The 20,087-nt window shown below is 39.3% G+C and overlaps 2 protein-coding genes across 2 annotated transcripts; both read right to left on the bottom strand.

Annotated features, from left to right (window-relative positions):
- Positions 1–1,250: 1,250 nt before the first annotated feature.
- Positions 1,251–6,238, bottom strand: bnip3la (BCL2 interacting protein 3 like a). Its single transcript, XM_069139182.1, has 6 exons — positions 6,150–6,238; positions 4,804–5,074; positions 4,627–4,708; positions 4,437–4,543; positions 4,175–4,324; positions 1,251–2,818 (listed from the first exon to the last, which is right to left on the bottom strand). Exons 1-6 carry the CDS (start codon positions 6,199–6,201, stop codon positions 2,770–2,772), a joined length of 711 nt encoding a protein of 236 aa, XP_068995283.1. The 5' UTR covers positions 6,202–6,238; the 3' UTR covers positions 1,251–2,769.
- A 1,076-nt stretch (positions 6,239–7,314) lies between these two features.
- On the bottom strand, positions 7,315–19,771 carry ppp2r2aa (protein phosphatase 2, regulatory subunit B, alpha a). The gene is made up of 10 exons (XM_069178007.1): positions 19,392–19,771; positions 18,857–18,934; positions 16,710–16,807; positions 16,361–16,526; positions 16,054–16,166; positions 14,990–15,167; positions 14,110–14,274; positions 12,761–12,930; positions 12,458–12,549; positions 7,315–12,084 (listed from the first exon to the last, which is right to left on the bottom strand). Exons 1-10 carry the CDS (start codon positions 19,396–19,398, stop codon positions 11,805–11,807), a joined length of 1,347 nt encoding a protein of 448 aa, XP_069034108.1. The 5' UTR covers positions 19,399–19,771; the 3' UTR covers positions 7,315–11,804.
- Positions 19,772–20,087: the final 316 nt, after the last annotated feature.

The following is a 20,087-nucleotide window of genomic DNA, read 5'->3' as shown; positions in this document are numbered from 1 at the left end:
CGTTTTTGGTGTGTTAAAATCGGTTTGGGTGAAAATAGGTTACACACACACAACCCACAACCTTGTTTAATTGACTGTTTCTGACCAGTATGTGGCATGGGGCCTCAACAGGCTCTTGGGGAATAAAGTGACTACAATTCTTTACAATTCTGAATCAATTTGTGCAGATTTCAGTAAATAATTTGGCTGGTCTTTGTCATATCAGGGGAACATTGTGTGAAATACATTGCATTAACAATTGTTTCTGACAGGGATATACTTTTAAATACTAGATGTAAAACTGGAAAATATAAAAACATTATCAACCACTGTAATGTAAATGTAATGCCATGTTTCTAATGAGATAACAACCAGACTCCGAGGTCGATGCATTGATGGACTAAACCATGGCATAATGCTTGACATTAACCAGACATTGCCCTGTCTACAAACAAACATTTTTTTGGTCTGTCAGGTTGAAAAAATAAAGAAAAAAGTGACAACACTAATTCAAAGTATGCAAATGATTAGAAGTAACTAAGAATTGAATCAAGTCCCTATTCGCTGCTCCCTTATTTTTTCATTTCTGTTATCAACAATAAAGCGTACATACACTTTGTGATTTGGGGCAATTGTGGCCTAAAAAGGTGGACAAAGTGGGCCTTTGCCCAACCCGTAGCCAGTTTGGTATATTTTAGGTTCATTGTAAGAGTAGCACTTGACCCTCTGTTATCACCTCTATCAAGCTGCTCGGTGCTCCAGTATGGGTAAACAGGGCAGCGTGATAGACGTGTGTCTGAAACAGGGAACATGAGAAAAATATTCCAAAAATTATATGTTGAACCTTCTTTAAAACTGTTTAGCTACTGACACAAATTAGTAGGCAAAGGAGAGTTTATTTTGGACAGATTGTTTTCTGTTAACATTGCTGGATGTCACCTACAATGGGATTTACTGTATTTGAAAACCTATCTAAACATACAGCAATCACACTCTTTCACACTCATTATGTTGTGCTCTTTCTTAGTTAATTGTGTTAATACAATGCAAATTAACTTCCATAGACAACAATTGTATTTATGTTTCAGCCACTGTATTCAGTACAGTCCATTGAGACTTTACAATGCTCACTGCTGCTCACTATCAAGCTGTGCAGAAAGCTCATTGTTATGATACGTGACAAATATGTTACTTTATTTATGATCTAAATACTGTATTAAGTTATATGGAACTTTGTCTACTCCTTTTGTATTTATATATCAGCCACTGTATACAGTACAAACTTTATTCAAATTCCAAAATGCTCCGTATTGCACACTGATCAACTGTACATAAGCCTGTTATGATGACATGTACAGTTTATGAGTTAGTATGAGGAACGTAATGCATTAAAGCAGAGATGTATGTTGAGTGCTTCCAAACCAATACTCTACATTGTAGTTGTTGATTTTATATATGATTATGATGTCATCCATTAACAAACACTGACAGAAGAATCATCCAGTCAGCATCAATATATTGAAATGCATGCATTTTCTTCAGGAAATAATTTCTATCATTTTTCTCAAAGTTTCCACAGGCGCTGTACACTATATTTATTGTATCATATTATGTGGAATTATTGTACAGTGAAATCTAGATAAGAGTCAGACAACACTCTTAAATGAGGCCCCTAGAAATACCCTCCCTGTCGTGGTGGTTTCTGCCACTGAAGCTTCAGCAATTAAACTACAGCAAAAAACACACTTACACTGTCACAATGCATAAGATATAATATGCATTAATATCAATGTATAAACAAATTATACAATGTCAAATGGTGTCTATTACATGGGGCAGATCACAGCTTAAATTATTTTTCACATCTACATCTTTAAATACCTAAACATGTAAGAAAATCCAAAAAACAGTCTAAGATAAATCACCGATGTGCAGTGGTGAGAGATAAAAATTTGGCACTTTGCCATTGCTGCTATATTATGTGCTAAAGAAGAAGATATGTAGGCAACAAGAAATAAAAATAGCATATGGCCTGGTATATTGCCTTCCGGCCAAACTTCTACTTTCATAATATACTCCTCAATGTAAAATTTCTGAAGCTACATACTAGATAAATGTTTAAGCTTTGCAACCTTCAAAAAAAAACAAAGCTTTTAAACAAAACCCTCTGGGGTCAACATGATACAACTTCCATTCTCAAAAATGTGCAGAATGTTAAAAACGGATCCTCCTGTGCAGCATCATTTGTCCCCCCCCCCCCAATTCACTGCACCTTGAATGTTGAGCTCAATAAGTTAAGGCGATAAAAGTCCCTTCTGTTCCCAGAGCCAATTAAGTTGGTTTATACTGCAGATATAGCGCATATTATTGGTTCATACACTCTGCCTACAAAGACACCAGAGGAGAGATACAGCTAGGGAGAAGGCCAGATTTCTTATGACATTACATCAACACAAGAAAATAAACTTCAATCCTGAAGCCACCGCACATCAAATCCTTGTCACATATGTTGGAGTTGAACAGGATGACAAATATTTTCCAACTCGAGCAGAGATTGGTATCTACTGGATTCAACTGCGTGCACAAATGTTGCCCTGTGTCAACATCCAATGGAGTGCAACCACTTTACGTAATGTGTACGACTACATCTACAATGTGACATGACTTAATGCTGATTGGACAGGAAATGTGGGCGTACAATAGATGCAGAGAGAGAAGGCTTGACTACAGGAGGATGGTTGATGAGACTTGGAGACAGGAGAACATCCAGGCACTGCTTCCTTTTTCTACTCAGTAAGAACTGGTGGAGGCTGTAGCGATTCTCTTTCCAATGAACACCCTAGAAAAAAGAAAAAAGAAATCGAAAATAATGCATGAAATTTAACCAATCAAAAAAAGGGAAAAACATTTTGAAAACAACAAAATATGTTGAAATCAATGATGTAGTGGTAAAATAAAGCCATTAATCCATATCAACTGATTAACTATCGTTAATTATCAACTGCTTTTAATTTTAGAGCTCTTGACGTTTGATACAAATTACAGAACCTTCTCAAAATCAATAGTTATACCTTTTGCACATTTTAAAACTTCATGCAACCTCTACATGCAATTGTTTTACATAACTGTATTACATTTGACTTTTTTTCAATCTATTTGAAATGTTTTTAAGCGTTTAATTATTACTGTATCTTATTTCATATTTTTAATTATCTTCATCTGTTTGTACATTTTTTACTTTTTTTTTATATTTATATAGTTAGAATCTAATTTTGTGAATTTATCTGTGCCCCATGAGCCTAGCTGCTGCTTTTCTGTTAGAGACTCACAACTGTGGAACTTCCTACCTGAGGAATTCAGGCTACCTAACTCGGTAGCTTCTTTTAAATCACTCCTTAAAGCTTACTTTTATAAAAAGGCTTTTTTTTTTTTTTTATAAATCTGTGGTTTCATTGCATTTTGTATGCTTTTACTGCAAATTCTGTTTTACTAGTTCCTGTGTTCTATATTGCGATTTTTGTTCTTGTGGTTTTTATCTTAATTCTCTATGCTATTTTATTGTGCACATACAAATAAAATTAATATCATAATAATTTTATTATCAATTAATTGTGCCATTGCCTTTTGTGTTCGTTCATCTCCTTGCTGTTAAATTCTGTCTTTGTAGTTTGACTTGAAATCATTAAAATAAATTAAAATAAAATAAATAGATGAGCGTCTCCCTGTCAAGTATAAATAAATGATCATGATGAATTAAAATTAAGAGAGACATTTATATAAACATTCAGGGCTGCTTGCTATTCTGGGTCCATGTGTTAGCCCAATGATTGGTTATAGCTTGCAGGTGACAGTAGCTACTCTTTCAGTTGCTGGTTCCTCTATATCAAACTGCTCAGTGTGCAGGGGCCGGGTGCATCCTTCAGGAGTAATTTACGGTGGATTGTGCCAAAGGTCTTCTGAAATTGACCAATTTTACTGTTATAAATTGCCCGGGTCTGAGCAGACATGACCTGACCATAAACTGCAGTCATTTTGGACACCAAAATAGCTGTGCGCTGATAAATTAACATTGACACAGCCCCTACTGATCACGTCCACTGGCACACGATGAGTCAGTGAAATACCAAACATCAATGCACCTTGAGAAACTTTAACTTTGTTAGTACAAATGAAGTAATGCAAAGCTCAGGCTTACCCGAGGCCGAGGGCCAGAATGTGTGAGATGAGTAAAGAAGGAATGAAAACTTTGAGGAATTCAGCAGAGAAGATGCCGCCTTTCTTCATGACTCCACTCTTTCTCATACTGAGAGATACTGAACGTCGGGGGTGCCTGAAGTGGAACTCCCTAAATAGAATAATGAATCAGCTAATTAATGTCAAATAATTTCAGGTCACAATTAAAGAAAATACCATGATATGGTATTTGTGAATGATTCTGGAAGTGACAGTCTGCTTACTTTGGTGGAATGTTTTCCGGTCTGCTGGACCAATCGGCGACCCAATCTACTTCTTTGTTCATCAAGATGTCTTCCTCTCTATCCTTCTCTGGACCCTCTTCCTCTGACTAAAAGTGTGAAGGTAAACCAGTTAGATAAAAGATAAGACTTAAAAGGGGTTTGGACTTAAGAGTTTCTTATGTATCTTTACCTCACTCCCTCTTGGGCTGGACATCTCAACATCAAACATGATCTGACCCTCATCCTGCTCTGGACTCGGAGGCCTGTGAGGACTGAATCCACATATTGGCATGAAAAAAACATGTATGTAACAATTAACATTTGTCTGAGCTTTAAAGAGTAAATAATGACCTTTATTCCTTCCTACCTATCACAAGCAGAGTTACTTGGGCTGGATTCATGCTGTGCATCCAGGAGGATCTTTTCCATGTCTCCATTGTGGATAGATGAGGACGACGGCACATGCTCGAGTCCTCCAATCAGGCTTTCATCACTTTCGGGCACCACTTCCAACGTCTGCAGACTTTGACTCATGTCAGCATTTGCGTTTATTTGGTCTGCAGCGGGTGTCATTAGCAGGTTGGTCTGCCTACCCTGGCCCCCTGTATTGCCATTCAGCTCCAGCTCTACCCAGGAGCCTTGGCAACATAAAGATCAAGAGGACAAAAAGAAGGGAAATTAGGCTAGTTGTGCTGTGGCTTGTAAACCACAAAGAAACACACATCTGTCTTCTTTCAAATGGAAACAGCTGACCTACATTTCCTGCACCACACCACCACCACTGTGCATTTAAATGAACTGCCTGTGCACTGCATTCATGATAGCGTGCATTCCTTTGTGCCACTGCCCCACTAACAGTTTGCAACAACAAAAAAAAAATTCCATACGGAAGGGAGTTATGTAATCTCTGAAAGCCTGCAGGCTTGGGTGAGCACAGCATATAAACCTTGTGAAAAGACGAGACGCCCTTTTAAAATTAAATTGTATTTATGTGCTTCGTGGACGTACGTGTGTACACGACCGAATGCACGTTCACAGTCGACTGTCATCAATGCTGCTTTCGAGCGGTCTTGCATAACAGTACAATGCAGTGTGAGACAATCTGCCCAGACATGTCGCTGTTCCAGCTGTGCTACACATGAAGTCCCGCTTTTCATTCCGAGCTTAAGGTTTTAGTGCTTCATTAAACTGTTAATCTATTCATGTCTGATCACATCTTTTAGTGTTTTAAATGTATTGCAGGAGCTTTTTTTTTTTTTTTTTTTTTTTTTTCTGCAGGCACTTGGGAAAGCATCCGATCATCGACTTCCTTTGGACATTTAATTGGAAAGACAACGGCTTGTTGAATAAAGTATTGCACCGCAATATCACACAATTTAAAAGAAAAAGAAAAGATAAAACGGATATGAGCACAATTTATTTCGTCTTTGTTCCCCAACTTGTTTTCATTTTTCTAGAGCCCGCCCAACATTGACTCTTCAACGTGATTGGCTACCGAAGCGTCAATCAACCGACTATTGCAACATCATTGGTTACTTTGTGGTGGCGTCACCCTCCACCCCTCCCAGAAGACGAGGAAATTCCATTCCCCATGTAACTTTTACAAAAAATACCTTCATTGCAATAATATTCTCAAAACTACACCCATTCATTACGAACATATATAGTAGCATTTGCAAGGGGGAGCACGGGGAACCCGACGACTGTACGTACCGTGAAGCCCGGGTTCTTCGTTATTGTTTTGTTGAGCTGCGGCGGTGGACATGTTGACTACCCAGTTTTAGCATTCAACATGACACGCAGACAAACTACGATGTGCGCAGGCGCCAACTCTGTCCAGTGTCCAGACAGCAAGGACAGACTCTGGATCAGTGATGGGCATTTCTTGTTTTCTCCTTAAATATGTTGTTAAAAGTCTAAATAGTCATCATTTACAGATGTACATGATTGCATTAGCTCCCTGAATCTTTATTACGTTTTTTTTTTGCTTGAAGAGTAAGAATAGCAGTTATATCTTTAAGAATGAAGTCCCAATGTTTGTACAGTAACATTCAGGCTATTTATAGAAGTACATTAAAAACGTGTTGCCTATTTCTATCTGAGCTATCTGAGTCAGTGGAGGGTTTGAGGACTGATGAAGGTATCAAAGCTGGCCAATGTTACCTCTTATTATTCACTCTTCATATAACTGCTGGGTTGCATGGCTGGACTTTATTTTAATTTGGGCAGGAAGGCATAAACATTAGCACTGCTTCCTGTATATAAGTAGAGTAGCCTACATACGGTGGATTATGATTGGCTTGTTTTACGATTTTTATTTCACGAGTTAGTACTGTCCTCCAAGTCTGTGCAAGCAATCTGTTCCTACGGCTGGATTTGAGCTCAGGAGGGTTGAGGTATAGTGGAAGAAAGTTCAAATTGTTAAGAGCTGAAAAGATGCACATCAGTGGTTATAAGTCAGCAACTCTGCCCTCCAATAGTCCATTATTACACTGGATGATATCCAAATTTGTAACTACAATTGATAGGCTATATATGTCTGTCTATATTTACAACTGTAGCAATGTTACAATTGTTTTGTCACTATTTAACTTTACTACTGTTAACACACACATGCCATTTAATAGGCCAAATCCCCTATCATGTTAAAAATGATGGATCCACCCCGTTTAAATTTAGTGTGTTCTTCCTTGGTCCATGCTACAACCTTCAACCAAGTTTCATAAAAAACAGGATTGTAGTTTTCCTGTAATTCTGCTGACAAACAAAAAAAATAAAATAAAAATAATCTCCTTTGAGGTAAAATCGTATCTTGATAAAAGCGTCATTATCTTATCCAGATAAAAAGAAACATCAGGCCGTATAGTCACATTCAAAATTTGGGTTTGAAATTCTTTATTACTTTTCAGCTAAACTGTACTTTATTCTGTTTGACAAAGACAAACATAGCTGTACAATGAACCATTTGTAGTTTTTCCCCTAACAGATCACCAAAACTCTTACAATCTTTATTCAAGAGCCCCTTGAAAGAAAAAAAAAAAAAAATCAACATACACATTAATGAAATTCACAAAAATAAAAAGTGCATTTTGTTTTAACTCCTGTGATACATTAGACATGTACAGTATATAATGCTGCTGCTGCTGCAAGTGGAAAAACCTCATAACTCCAATCTAAACAGTCTCCTTGAGATTTTGTGATCTTTTATTCTGTATGTAGGGTAAGTTTAGTTGATCCCAGGGTCATGTTCAAAAGCCATTACAGAAAATGAGTTCATTAAAAAGAAGTATGATCTACCTGTAAGTAAGGCAGTTTTTGTTTTTAAGTCCTGAAAAGCTGCTTTCTTGAAGGTACAAGGTTTTGATCACAGAGCAGCGGTAAATTCCCCTGAGCAGTCTCCCGTCTGGCATGCCAGAAATTCAAGAAACATACTTGATTATCATTTATTTTCTTCTTAATGCTATTAGAAAGGCAATAGGGTTCATCTTTGTAGTTCACACCATAGCCTCTAACAACAGCAACTGTATGAGGTTGATGAGGGGACAGTGAAGAAGATTACTGGTTAGTTGGTTGTTTGTAATGGATGTTAGTGAATCATTTTTTTTTTTTTTTTTAGTAAAGGTCATGCAGTCTGTGATGCCCATCTCTGCTGTCTGTAAAGGTGAAATATGTTTATGTTACCTCAAGATTACTGAAAAAAAGATAACCTGTCAATTCTGATGTTGCACTATTTTATGGTGGATAATCGATATTTAACAGTAGATAATTAAATGCTTCTTTTGTATGAATGACAGGATGATCACTGATCATTTGAATGAACATCCCGCCTTGTTTGTTTGGGAGAATTGATTGGATCATTGACCATGGAATGGGACAAAGGTGCCACATGATACAGGTTTATACATATATGATCCTCAGTGTTGCATTAGACAATAAAGCAAAGTTGTTTCTCACAAGGTTGCAAAATAAAAAAACAAACAGATTAGTAAAGTATCTCATAACGAGAAGACATAACCCAGAGCCCTGAGAGAGACAGAGAGACAGAGACAGAAAGACAGAGACAGAGAGAGAGAAACGCTCAACAGTAGTTTCACACCACCATATGGAGATGGGTGGTTATTTTGGTGGCATCATAGTGAGTGGAAATCCATTCTCTAAAGTAGGAGTGACACATTAACTTACACAAACATGATCCAGTGGAACGAGAAGCTTCATGGCCTGATCTAATGGCTTATTTTTTAATGAAGTGGAAAATTGTGCAATAATCACCTTCTGCGGACCTTCTTCATAACAGACATTTAACTTCTCACAGGTGAAACTAATTTCATTAGCTCGTTTTCCAACAAAATCCCAGTAAGCCGTGAAGTGACTCGGGTGCACAATACCAGGACCCTGGAACTAGTGCAGCTAAATGGAATGCAGCCATTGATAGTGACATCTTCACTTTTCCTGCTTTGACAAGCCAACACGTCTGCTCTGAAAAAGGTCTACTGGCAGCATCTGAGTAAAGCACGGTGTAGCAAAGAAACAGCTATGGTCATTTTTAAAAAGTTTTTTACCCACATGTCCGATGCAGTCATGAATAACCGCCTCGGTATAACGATCGTCTGCAAACCAAGTACTTCACAAATTCTCCCTTTTAAATAAACAGGTCTGTATAGGAGAGCTACACATACGTCAAAGGAGAAGGAAGACATTTCATAAGTAAAAATCAGTAACTCTGCCTAGTCAATTGCCTTGACTAGCGATTTAACCTGATTTAACAGTTTTAACAATTCACGATTAAAATGCCTTTCCAATGAATGTAGACCCACGAGGGTCTATTCTTTCACAGCGAGCAAAATGATTCATTAAACAAAACCATGGCACATGAACAGAACGTTAACTCTGAAGCCTCAAGATAAGGTCTACATAAAATCAGCCAAAAAAACAACAACAACAAAAACCTGTTATAGTTCTTCTGACTAGAGGTACTGACACCTGAAAATACTCTTCTTTGGACATCCCACATCAGAAACGACACACTTCCTTGATGTCACAAAAACCTCTAGCTTGCACACAGAAATTAAAAAAAATAATAAAATGGACAAACAGTTCTCTGACCTTCGAGCAACTTTCCATCTACACTCAGTCCCAGACAGACAGCTAAAGAAACTACAGTGATCAGACTGTAATCCTATTGCCTTAATTTATACAAAAATAAATCAGCTATAGTGATTATTCTTTTCTTATCATCAGATACAGTACAAAACATCATAAAAAAAAGAATTAAAAAAAAAGTGTTTTCAAACAGAAACTAGATCCAGAGGGTAAAGCAAGCCATCAATCTGCGACAACACAACCGGCTTTGTGGGGAAGCTGGCAGCAGCGCTTAGTTTTGGTGACAAAGACCACATTACGCCATTAAGCCCTGCCACGTATGTAAGCTTTTGTCCTGAGCTTTATCTGGCCGTCCACACATGTGCAAGGGTGGCCGGTCTCACTGGGGGCGCCTCGTCTGCAAGACGGCTTTAAATGACTTGAGAGTGTGTTGGACTGGTTACTTTGGCATGATTCGCCACCATTAAACTCCTAAAACCACAATACCTGAAAAATGTGTGTGCACCCCAGTCTTGGGTCCACGATAAAGGACTTCACTTGTTGTTTTTTATGCTTTTTGCCTTTAACTAGAAATTACATGTACATTATTGCTGACTGTTTTCCTAAATGTAGCTATTGCAATACATGATGAAAATCAACTTGCAGCTTTGAAACTTGCTCGAGATAAGGAGTCTAAATTAGTGAACATTTGCTGAGGTGTTGGTGCAGCTGAGACCGGGGATTGTTTGGAAAACCAGATGCACTTTAGCATTACAGTTTCTAACTTCAGTTAGTCAAAAGCTATTGTGTTAGCGAGCAATTCTACAAGGAACCCTAATCCAGAAGACATACATGAAGAAACACACGTGTTGTTAAAGGAGTGAGGTGAATTCCATCATTTCTTGCATTAGGACAGCTGGCTTTAGGTGACTTACTTTTAGTGTCGGAAGTTAGAGAATACTTGAAAACAGTTTAGCTGCTGTGTTACCGTGTTACCACTAGGGTTGGTTGGCGTCTGTAATTTCTAACACACATCAGACCCACAGCTGTGGAAGAGGCCACACCCACTCGCACAGTTCATTTATCCACCGCAATGCAGAGCCCAACCCTCTAAAAGCCACTGGGATAATTAAAACAAATCTGAGTCTGAATAAAAGTGATTGGGTCGAGCCTGAACAGTTATGAATTACAAACTTGACTGTTTCGACATTTAAACGTTAAATACGTCATGAAATTTCGAATGGACGGCGCATTAAAAGGAGGCTGCAGTGAGCAAAGATGTCTCATTTTGTTAAATGCCTGTTGTCTCTGCACACTTTCACGTGTTTATTTGCGTGATATAGACTTTCACTCGCATATAGAGCAGGGAGGGATCACAATGACGGGCTCCCATCATGATGACTTTCAGCTATCAGCGATCAACCCAACCCTAGTTAGCACTAAACAGCTACTTTGACTTAATCAAAGACGAGAAGAAGCACACTGTGATGGAAAACATATCAAGTTCAAGTAAGCTGACTTTCTGCCTGTAGCGAAATGAGTGTAAACCAGTGGCTACTCGGAGGTTAAAAATATGATCTAATAAATATTTGTACACCCTGAACAAAATGTCAGCAGTAATGTAAGTTACTAAATATAAAGATAAAACACGAGATTAGTCCTTTTACGGGATAATTATACTGTGTACATTAGGAAAGAAGTGGTGAGTGAGCATGGCAACATGACAAATACTGGGCAAACATGGAGTGTCGACAGCTTGTATTAGCAGTGTTTCAGGCCAGTACGAAAGGAACTTGGTGACAGGAGGACATAAAAACACTAGAAAGGATTTTCAAACTAGTAAAACATGGTGGCTACAAAAAATGAACTATGACATCAAATGAATTGTGTCGTGATGGCACAAAATAATCATGAAACAAACTAGCCAAATGTGTGTATTTAACATTTTCCCTTTGGTTTGGGATTTAGTGGAGTTGCAAATGGTAGTTTGGGGGAATGGAGTGCTCCTTAATTAAGGAAACCCATGACGCAAAATCCCAAAGTCTGGACGCAGATCTAAAAACCCTGCGTGTTTATACTTGCAGTGCACATAGAAAAAGATGTGTGATGGTCATGTTGGATGTACTGTGTTAATGCCACTGTTGACGTAGCAGGTCTTGCCACACACACCAAGGGCAGATCATATCAAGATTTAGGGATTGAGCCAAAATACAGACAGCTATTGTTTATATTTGTATATCAGAGCAATGGGGGAAAGCAGAAAGTGGGATCTGAGCGGTTCAACAAACGCTAGTTCAACTTTTCCTGGAATATGTACAGATTGTTGGTGGTGGCCACAGCGATGATGTTGTCCAGTGGATGCCAGGCAGTGTGGAGGATCTTCTTGTTAAAGTCCAGACTGTCTACACTGATCTCATCCTTTTTGCGCTTCCCACCTGTGCTCACTTTGCGAGGTTTCAGGACCGATCGCGGCTTGCTGTTTTCCCGCGACGCCTCCAGGGTGACGTCCTGCCGGTAGCCTCTGTCAAACATCCTGAAGAAGTTGTTGTAGGAGCCGGTCATCACAACGCTGCGGAGAGACAAGGTGTGAGTGAGCGGGGCAACAATTTAAGTAGCATCAGTAACATGAATCCGTCGAAAACCTAGGCAGCATTATTTAAAGTTGTAAGTATATTGTTCTCTCTGATGAATTAGTACCAGACGCATGTATAGAATACAACTCTGCCATCCAAATGAAATCGAGTTCAGCCTTATGGTCTGCACAGAGCAGATAACCACAGTTAGAGATAAGGCCGGTGTTTCTGGCCAAAATGTCTGCGTGGGTCATAAAATGCAATTTGCGAGTTTGAGAATGACGATTTTCATAAATACAGGACAGTTCTTTGAAAAGAAACGTATATGCTGACTGGAAATGTAAAATTAAATTAAAAAAAAACACTCACCTGTCGTTCCCATTCCAACAGCACTCAAACTTGTCGAAGATGCAGTCGTTCTCATAAAGTGAACACAACTTATTCCTGAGATATTCATGCACCTGGTAACAGAAAACGATGACGAGGTGAGAGTTATAATCAACAGTTGTGCAAAAGTGAAAAAAAAAAAAACATCATTGCAGGAACATCTGCATATGACTCCTGTGAAACACCTCGCTCTTGTGTAAAGGCAGCAGAACGAGATCCGGCTTTACATGCAGGAAAATTTAAATAAATTAAGTAACAGCATTACTTTTGTCCTGAGTTACAGACCTGATATGTCTCTACTGGTCGGGACTCCATGTTGAGATCCCAAATTTTGACAGACAGGTAGTCACGGGTCATCATGTAGCGTCCACTGTGGCTGAACTTTACATCAGAGATGGATGAGATGATTTCAGAAAAGAAAGAACGATTGTTTGGATCTTCTGGCTCTTCAAACACTTTAAAAAAAAAAAAAGAAGAAGAAAAGAACCCATGTCAATAGTTTACTCTGACTGTCATTGACGGTAATGGCAGGCACTAGTTTGTAAATAGCAGTACACAATTTAAATACAGCATCAACTCAGTGTTTTCTTTGTTGCCAATAGCTTTCTGATGCAAAATGTCAACAATGATAAAAAATTAAAAAAAAAAAATTAAAAAAAAAATTTCCCCTACTATTTAAATGTAAAGTGTATTGACTTGGGGTGTGTAATAATGCATGTGTGCAGCATAAATGTTACAGAGGACAACACTGTAATTTCCAGTTTGACCTCATGGTGGTATTGTTGTTCTGTTATAATGCCTTAACTACAAAACCAAACTACAGAGGAGTGTCTATTAGGCTCATTTGAGTTTGTTTTTTTTAATGACAAACGCTCATTAAACAAAAATTTAACCACAGCTATTAATAAAGAGGAACTATTTAAGGAATTATTTTTTGTGCAGTTCATGTATCAGACCGTTTAAAAGCAGAACAAGAGCATGAAAATGATGCGAAACCAGCACCCCAAGACAATTTAGGACCGCATAATAATCATGTTGAAATAATCACGGGCGTTTTTACTGTGCAGAATAATTTGGATTTGGTAGGTGTCTGTCTATCAGAAATTACAGTAGGCGCTGTACAAAATAAGAGCCAACTGGTGTCCCAAATGTAATATTAGGTGACAATCGACCCATGAATTTTGGGGGTTGATTGTGCAGTCACTGCAGGGAACCACAAACATTCTGTATGTTCTCAATCCCACACCTTTAATAACCATAACCAAAAGCTGACTCCCATATGCTGCCATAGAAACTGAGGGCCGAAGAGTTCTTCGCTGTTTTGGGTCCTCATTTACTTTACTCATTTCTGTAGATCGTCTGTAAAAAAAAAAAGAACCTGCCATCCAATCAAATTGTCTGCGGGCTGCATGCTTGCACGTTAGCTGACAGAGATGCATTTACCACCGAAGGAAAGATTGGCCTCATAATCACAGCCAGTTGACTTAGGTGAGTTTTAGGCTCTTCATATGCATTAAATGAATGTCTTTCTACCAAAGATTGATTTAAATTCTGGTTTCCGTCCTTCAAGATACGACAGGCACACCTCCGAAATGACCTGCTGCTGACACACACCAGAAATGAAGTGGACTCACTTTTGGCGTGCGAGTCGCACAGTGCGGACGCCCTCATGTCACACAAGCGGATGGTGCCTTTGCTGCTGCTGTAGACAAAAGTGTTGCATTGGTTGGGGTGGAACTCCGCTGCAGTGATCACCTCCGTCAGCTCCTCCATGTTGGCTGGCTTAATGTCAACAATATCTGAAGAGGTGAGGTTAAGGTCAGGGGGCTGAACAGACATTTCCACAGCTTCAAAAGAAATCCTGGAGAAATAAAATGGGAACATTTGCATTATATCATTCGTACAAACCTGACCAACCATTGCAACCTTCTCTGTGGCCTGGAAGCTTTTGCATGGCTACACATCAGCAAATATTGAATTGGAGAGGATGACTTTACTTTATTTTGGGGTCAAACGTGCACATTTCACTTTTTAAAACTTTGACCATGTGAGTTTCTACTTTATGTGTACAAGTTAAAAACTCCTTACTTTGGAGACATCTGGTGGTAGTTTGAAATATTACACTTTGCTACAGGTTAAATAGACACCAATGCACACTATTTTTTTTTGCCTGCATTAATCAGTGTCTACATTTTTTTTTTTTTTTAAAGAAAAGCAGTGTCACAGAACCATCGAGATGGCCTATATAGTCAACATGGTTAGATGAACTAATTACAACAGGGCTTTCGCAGCATTCGGTGCTCGGGCCCTTATGATTTCACATGGATGAGAAAAAGGCATCCTAGTATGCAGTAGGTTTTAGAGTTGAAAGGGATGCACAGTCTGACTGATGTGTGGCGGACAGGTTAACAGGGTGCATGCAAGGGATTGTAATCTAACACCTGGTAAAACAGAGCTCTAAAAAAATTTGATGTAGATGATGACGGCTGCATGGAGGTAAAGAATGAAGGATACTAAAGCTGCGATCGGTGATCTCCAGATGCCAGAGGTTAATGCGCAGGTCATCTGCAGACAGGTAGGTCTCACAATCACTGTTGACTGAGATGGAGTTGATATGGTAGGTGTGAGCATTCGCAAACACTCGTCTCGGGCTCGCTTCCACCATCAAGTCCATGGGCCTGAATACCGGAACCTGAGGAGAGGAATGGGGTTAGTGTCACTTCATTTTCACACAAAATACTGTCGATTGTGTGGATCTCAATGTCCTTTATTTCATGCATCACATTTTTAGGATTTAAAAAAATAATAATAATAATTCCCTGCTGTTGTTGTAACACTGGTAAAGAGGCAGAGAGATGTAGCTATCAAAACATGCAGTAAACTGTCTATTTGATAAGTCTTGCAATACTAATTTTTTGAGACAAACAGTTCCACCATGCTTTAAACAAACAACCACAGCCTCTGTGTACTAGTCTCTTACACTGAGTCTATATTTGGAAACTGCTCGATAAATATAGATTTGTGCTTCCCAAACCAGATGATGCACATGATGAGAGGGAAAACTGTGGATTGAAAACTCAAGCTGAAGAGACCTTTTTCAACAACTTGAATTGTCCAACACAGGTGTAACTAATAACATTAACTGTGGCATTAATTGAATTTTGTGCTGCTAAAATACTGATGACTGTCTGTGTGAATCGAAAACAACAGAACCAACCGTTCTGAACTAGCAAAAACTCAATCAATCCCACGGCAATATCAATTTAAAACAAGGGCAAATAGACTGCAACGACTCTTTAATGACCCTTTGCACACATTTATTTATTGAGTGATGGGATTCTAATGCAGTTTTATGCGAGTCTTTCATGGTTGTATGCCTTTATGTTGTTTGTGAGCCCCTAATCCGAGACAATCTTCTATCATTATGTTTTTGAATCTTGATTTTCTGCTATGTAAACACATGCAACAGGATTAGCACACAATTAAAAATCTAGCATATTAAAAGATGGTCAATAGTCACATAGTTAATAGAACATGTTCAACATCTTTGGGACAGAAATAAGGTAACGTATACACACCCGTAGTGTTGTGACAGTGTTGGGATCTCTGTATCGCCCATCATCTTCCTTCAAATTGTAGCCCTCTGGCCTCTTGTCACGCTCACTAATTTTCCACAGCTTTATGGTTTTGTCTGCCAATAAAATAGAGCAGAAATCATCAAAAAGTGTCCTCAATTCAGGAAATTGTGGAAATTTAGATCACTTGACTGCCTACCGACGTCTCCAGAGGGAAGATTTAAAGGTTTCAGTTTAAAGTCGATAACATTTCACTAATTCAGTCTTACGACAGTGAATGACATCAATCAGAACACAGTGGTTTACTGACCATTAGTAGACAAAAGGAACTGCGCTGCATTCTTCTGAGGCAACCATCGAATCTTGTTGATCTTCTCCTCGATCTCAAGACTTTTCAGGTAGTCAAACTCGGGCTCGTGGCTCTGGAAGGTGCTGTAAACATTGTACTCTCCTCGGCACTGTGGCTGATTCTTACTCTAAACAACGACAAGCCGCAGATCAGTCTTAAGCTCAAGTGTTATTGTGATCGAAACAGACAGGCTGAGAGTAAGAGTCAGGGTTTCAGCTCACGATCGGAAACCACAGAAACGTGTCCAAGCTCTGACAAGTTATGAATTTACACATACCGTTTGTGCACATTTAGTCAGATCAATACATACCTCTGGCTCCTGCTGGAAGATGACAACGCGACCCCCCTTGTCGCCAGTGGCAAGTAGCTCCCCAGAGTGGTTGAATTCAACAGTGGATATGATGTCGGCTGTCAACAAGTGATTAGAATTACAACACATTTTAAAACCTTATTCAGAGAGTAATTTGGCTGCTGTATTCGGGATCATGTTGTGTAGGTTTGAGGTGTGCTCAATGTGAAATTATTTTGCACTGGTTTGAAAAGCTTTTCTAGTTGAACAATTAATTTCCTCGCAATGATACACAAAATTCATCAGCAGCGTTAAAGATGCTGTAGGTTTGATCCTGTTCTGTCCACGTCTGAGGGGTAAAAATCATGTCAACCACGGTGAAAACACAACAGAGCAGAGACACACAAGTCCATATACACACACTACAGTGGTTTGGCACAACTGAAAGCACTCTGAACAGGATGGGAAGGAAAAAAAAAAACTTTCCATCTGTAGCTATTCAGCGTTTTTCAAGGACGAGCATTCTCGACAAATCCTACAATACAACAATCAATCCCCGTTTACAGACTGGCACGATTCTGAGCTGGTGTGATCCTTAATGAGGACAATGGTGTTGTTCCACTCTTAACACAGCACACAAAGCGCCTGATACGACCTGACTCCATACAAACTGTCATGCAAGAAGGACTGAAGGAGAATATTTTTGCAGGAGTCAAATAAAACTGCTATTGTATTGTTGGGTTTTCAGGCTATGAACTGCTCTGTATTGACACAAGGAGAGGTTCTCATTTCTACACTTGTTCTCAGGGCAAAGCTTACTATAAACAACCGTGGATCCCTTTACACACAAATATGTCCACTATGTACTGTAAACACGTTTATAGCACTCCAGTTTCTTTCCTCATGTTCTATGTGTGAAATTATTTATATCACGGCAACAGTCAGTTCACCAAACTCACAAAAAAATATTTTCTTACTTACCCCAAAAGTTATCTAACCACATCATGAAGGCTCAAAAGACAAATGTGTACAGCTTGATACTGATAAGAGTTAAGTGGTGACGTTTTTCTTTTGACTTGGCCGATCAGACTCTTGTGAATAGCTGTGTGAAACACATTTGCAGTTAAACCCAAGTAAACTAATGAGCCAATCATAACGATATGGCTGAAAATAACGATTATTTTCAATATCGTTTAGCTTAATCGATCAGCTGTTAGGTCTCCAAAATGTCAGTAAATGCTGACAAATGTTGACCAGTGTTTCATAAAGCCGAAGGTGGAGCTAAAATGTCTTTTGTCCCAACCAGCAGTCCACAACCAAAAGGATCTTCAGCTTCAGTTAACTTCACCGCTTAAGACTAAAACAACCAAAACATATTCACATTTAACAAGCTCAAAACTGAGAATTTTAGCATTTTTTTTAATTAGGAAAAAGGCTAAAAAAACAAATCTATTTATTATCAAAAATAAATTCTGTTAATATAGGAATTGAATTATCGTTGCAGTGTAACTGGTGAGGTCTTGCTATGTGTTGCGTAAAGGCACTTAACACCAGGAGTTCAAGTTGAGTCAGTTTGCTCTGATAGATGTAGTCACTGAACTGTTTTTGTACATGCATCTTTAAAAATGAATGATACGCTATCACAGACCGGTTAAACAAGGAAGAAAGGTTCTTCCATTTAAAGGCAACCACAGAAGTACTTTGAATGTGATACAATGGCAAGTGGAAGCATTAAATGAACCACATTACAGCAGCTCTGCATAAAAGGGCTGCTCCTTCATGTTTATGAAATCCCTTTAACCTGCAGAGGTAAAAACCTGTGTTCAATTCTGATGTGCATTTCACCTCCAATCATACAAACATCACTCCAGTAACATGCTAATAAATTGCAAAAGTTGGGAGTTTTGACACTGCTGCATCAATTACACCAAATATAGAAGACCGTTGTCAGACCTCATGGAAAACCAGAAAGTAGTGCCACACCGGTGACCTCTTTACATCAGCGCAACCAGATTGAACACTCATACAATGTAGTTTGTCACGGTGTACACGGACACCTCGGAAACGGCTGCAAGTTGCATTGAAGAAAACCTCCAAACGAGCACTGCACAGTAGGGTGGCAATCAAGACAGTGCAGCTCAGTAAAATGTTCCACCTCATTGACTTACCTTCAGCGACGTCGTCATCTATAGCTCCTTTGACTTGGGAAAAGCACCACTGCACATCACTGCTCCCACCACCGGGCCCTGCACACAACACAACCCCAAGTTTTGACACACCACCACCATCACACACACACACACACACACACACACAACTTCACACGCGTTAGCCTGCTGCTAATTTAGCTATATATAAAAAAAAAAATTTAAAAATTTAAAAAAAAACAGTAACCTGAGATTAAGGCCGCTCTTGGCTTCACATTAATTGCACATTTGAACTAGCTTCAAGTCACAGGTAGTCGTGGCTTAAACATGTTTGCGGTGTAAAACGCTCACTTTCACAGTCACCGACTCATACTGGCATGTTGGAAGTATCCTAGCCTGCTAGTTAGCCTGCGCTGCTTCACCATAACAGAGTCACACACACACACACACACAAAAACACCTCCATCATCTGTACCGAACAGGACAGCAGCTGGTCAATTATACCCGAAGCCCAGACACTCGGGCGGTCTTTACTCTCTGGGTTGTTTTTTTTTACCTGCCATGGCGAGCGGCTCAAGACAGGGGTCTCTGTAGCGGGCTTCGGGCCCTGGACTGGAACCGTGCTGACCCGGGTCGGCTGGGAGGTTCTGACCGAGGAGCAGTGGAGGAATGAAGCTGGCCGAGCTGCGAGGAACTCCGAAGACCGCACTCAAAAGTCCCCGGCACCAAACCGTTTTTTGTTTTTTAACCAAAGTAAGTGGCCTACAATCTGCACTGGAGGTTTGTAGACTTTGCACCCTACTTTGAGATTTCCCTCGCCTCTGCCTCTTCCAGCATTTACACTTTCAAAATGGCGTAGCGCGGGCGGCGCTCAGGAGGCATCGGAGAGCGGGTGAGGGTGCGCCGAAAATTTTGAACCCGAACCGTCAACGGCGTTGGGGGTCTTTTTTTTTTTTTCCTGATCGCACAGACCACGCGGTTAGTTGATTTATTTAGTTTTTCAATTTCAATTAAAAGCAATAATGACTTTTTCCTCAATAAAAACCCCCAGTTATGCATTAAACCCCGCCCACATGCATTGGTTCAGTAAATGAAATCGAACTAACCCGCGCGTTACAACGTGAAGTGAGAAAGTTAAGCCAGCAAACTCAGATGTTTCATTAAGAAATTTACATTTTATATTTCAAATATTTAACGATGATTAAAATATAGTTCACAATACAATTGTATCATTTTAAGTGGGTTTTAATTT

Source organism: Embiotoca jacksoni, unplaced genomic scaffold, assembly GCF_022577435.1.
Source record: "Embiotoca jacksoni isolate LCO1_2020_lvr unplaced genomic scaffold, fEmbJac1.0.p SCAF_8, whole genome shotgun sequence".
In the NCBI taxonomy this organism is placed as follows: domain Eukaryota; kingdom Metazoa; phylum Chordata; class Actinopteri; family Embiotocidae; genus Embiotoca; species Embiotoca jacksoni.
Note: the sequence above shows the minus strand (reverse complement) of the source record. Positions and strands in the feature narration are given on the sequence as shown.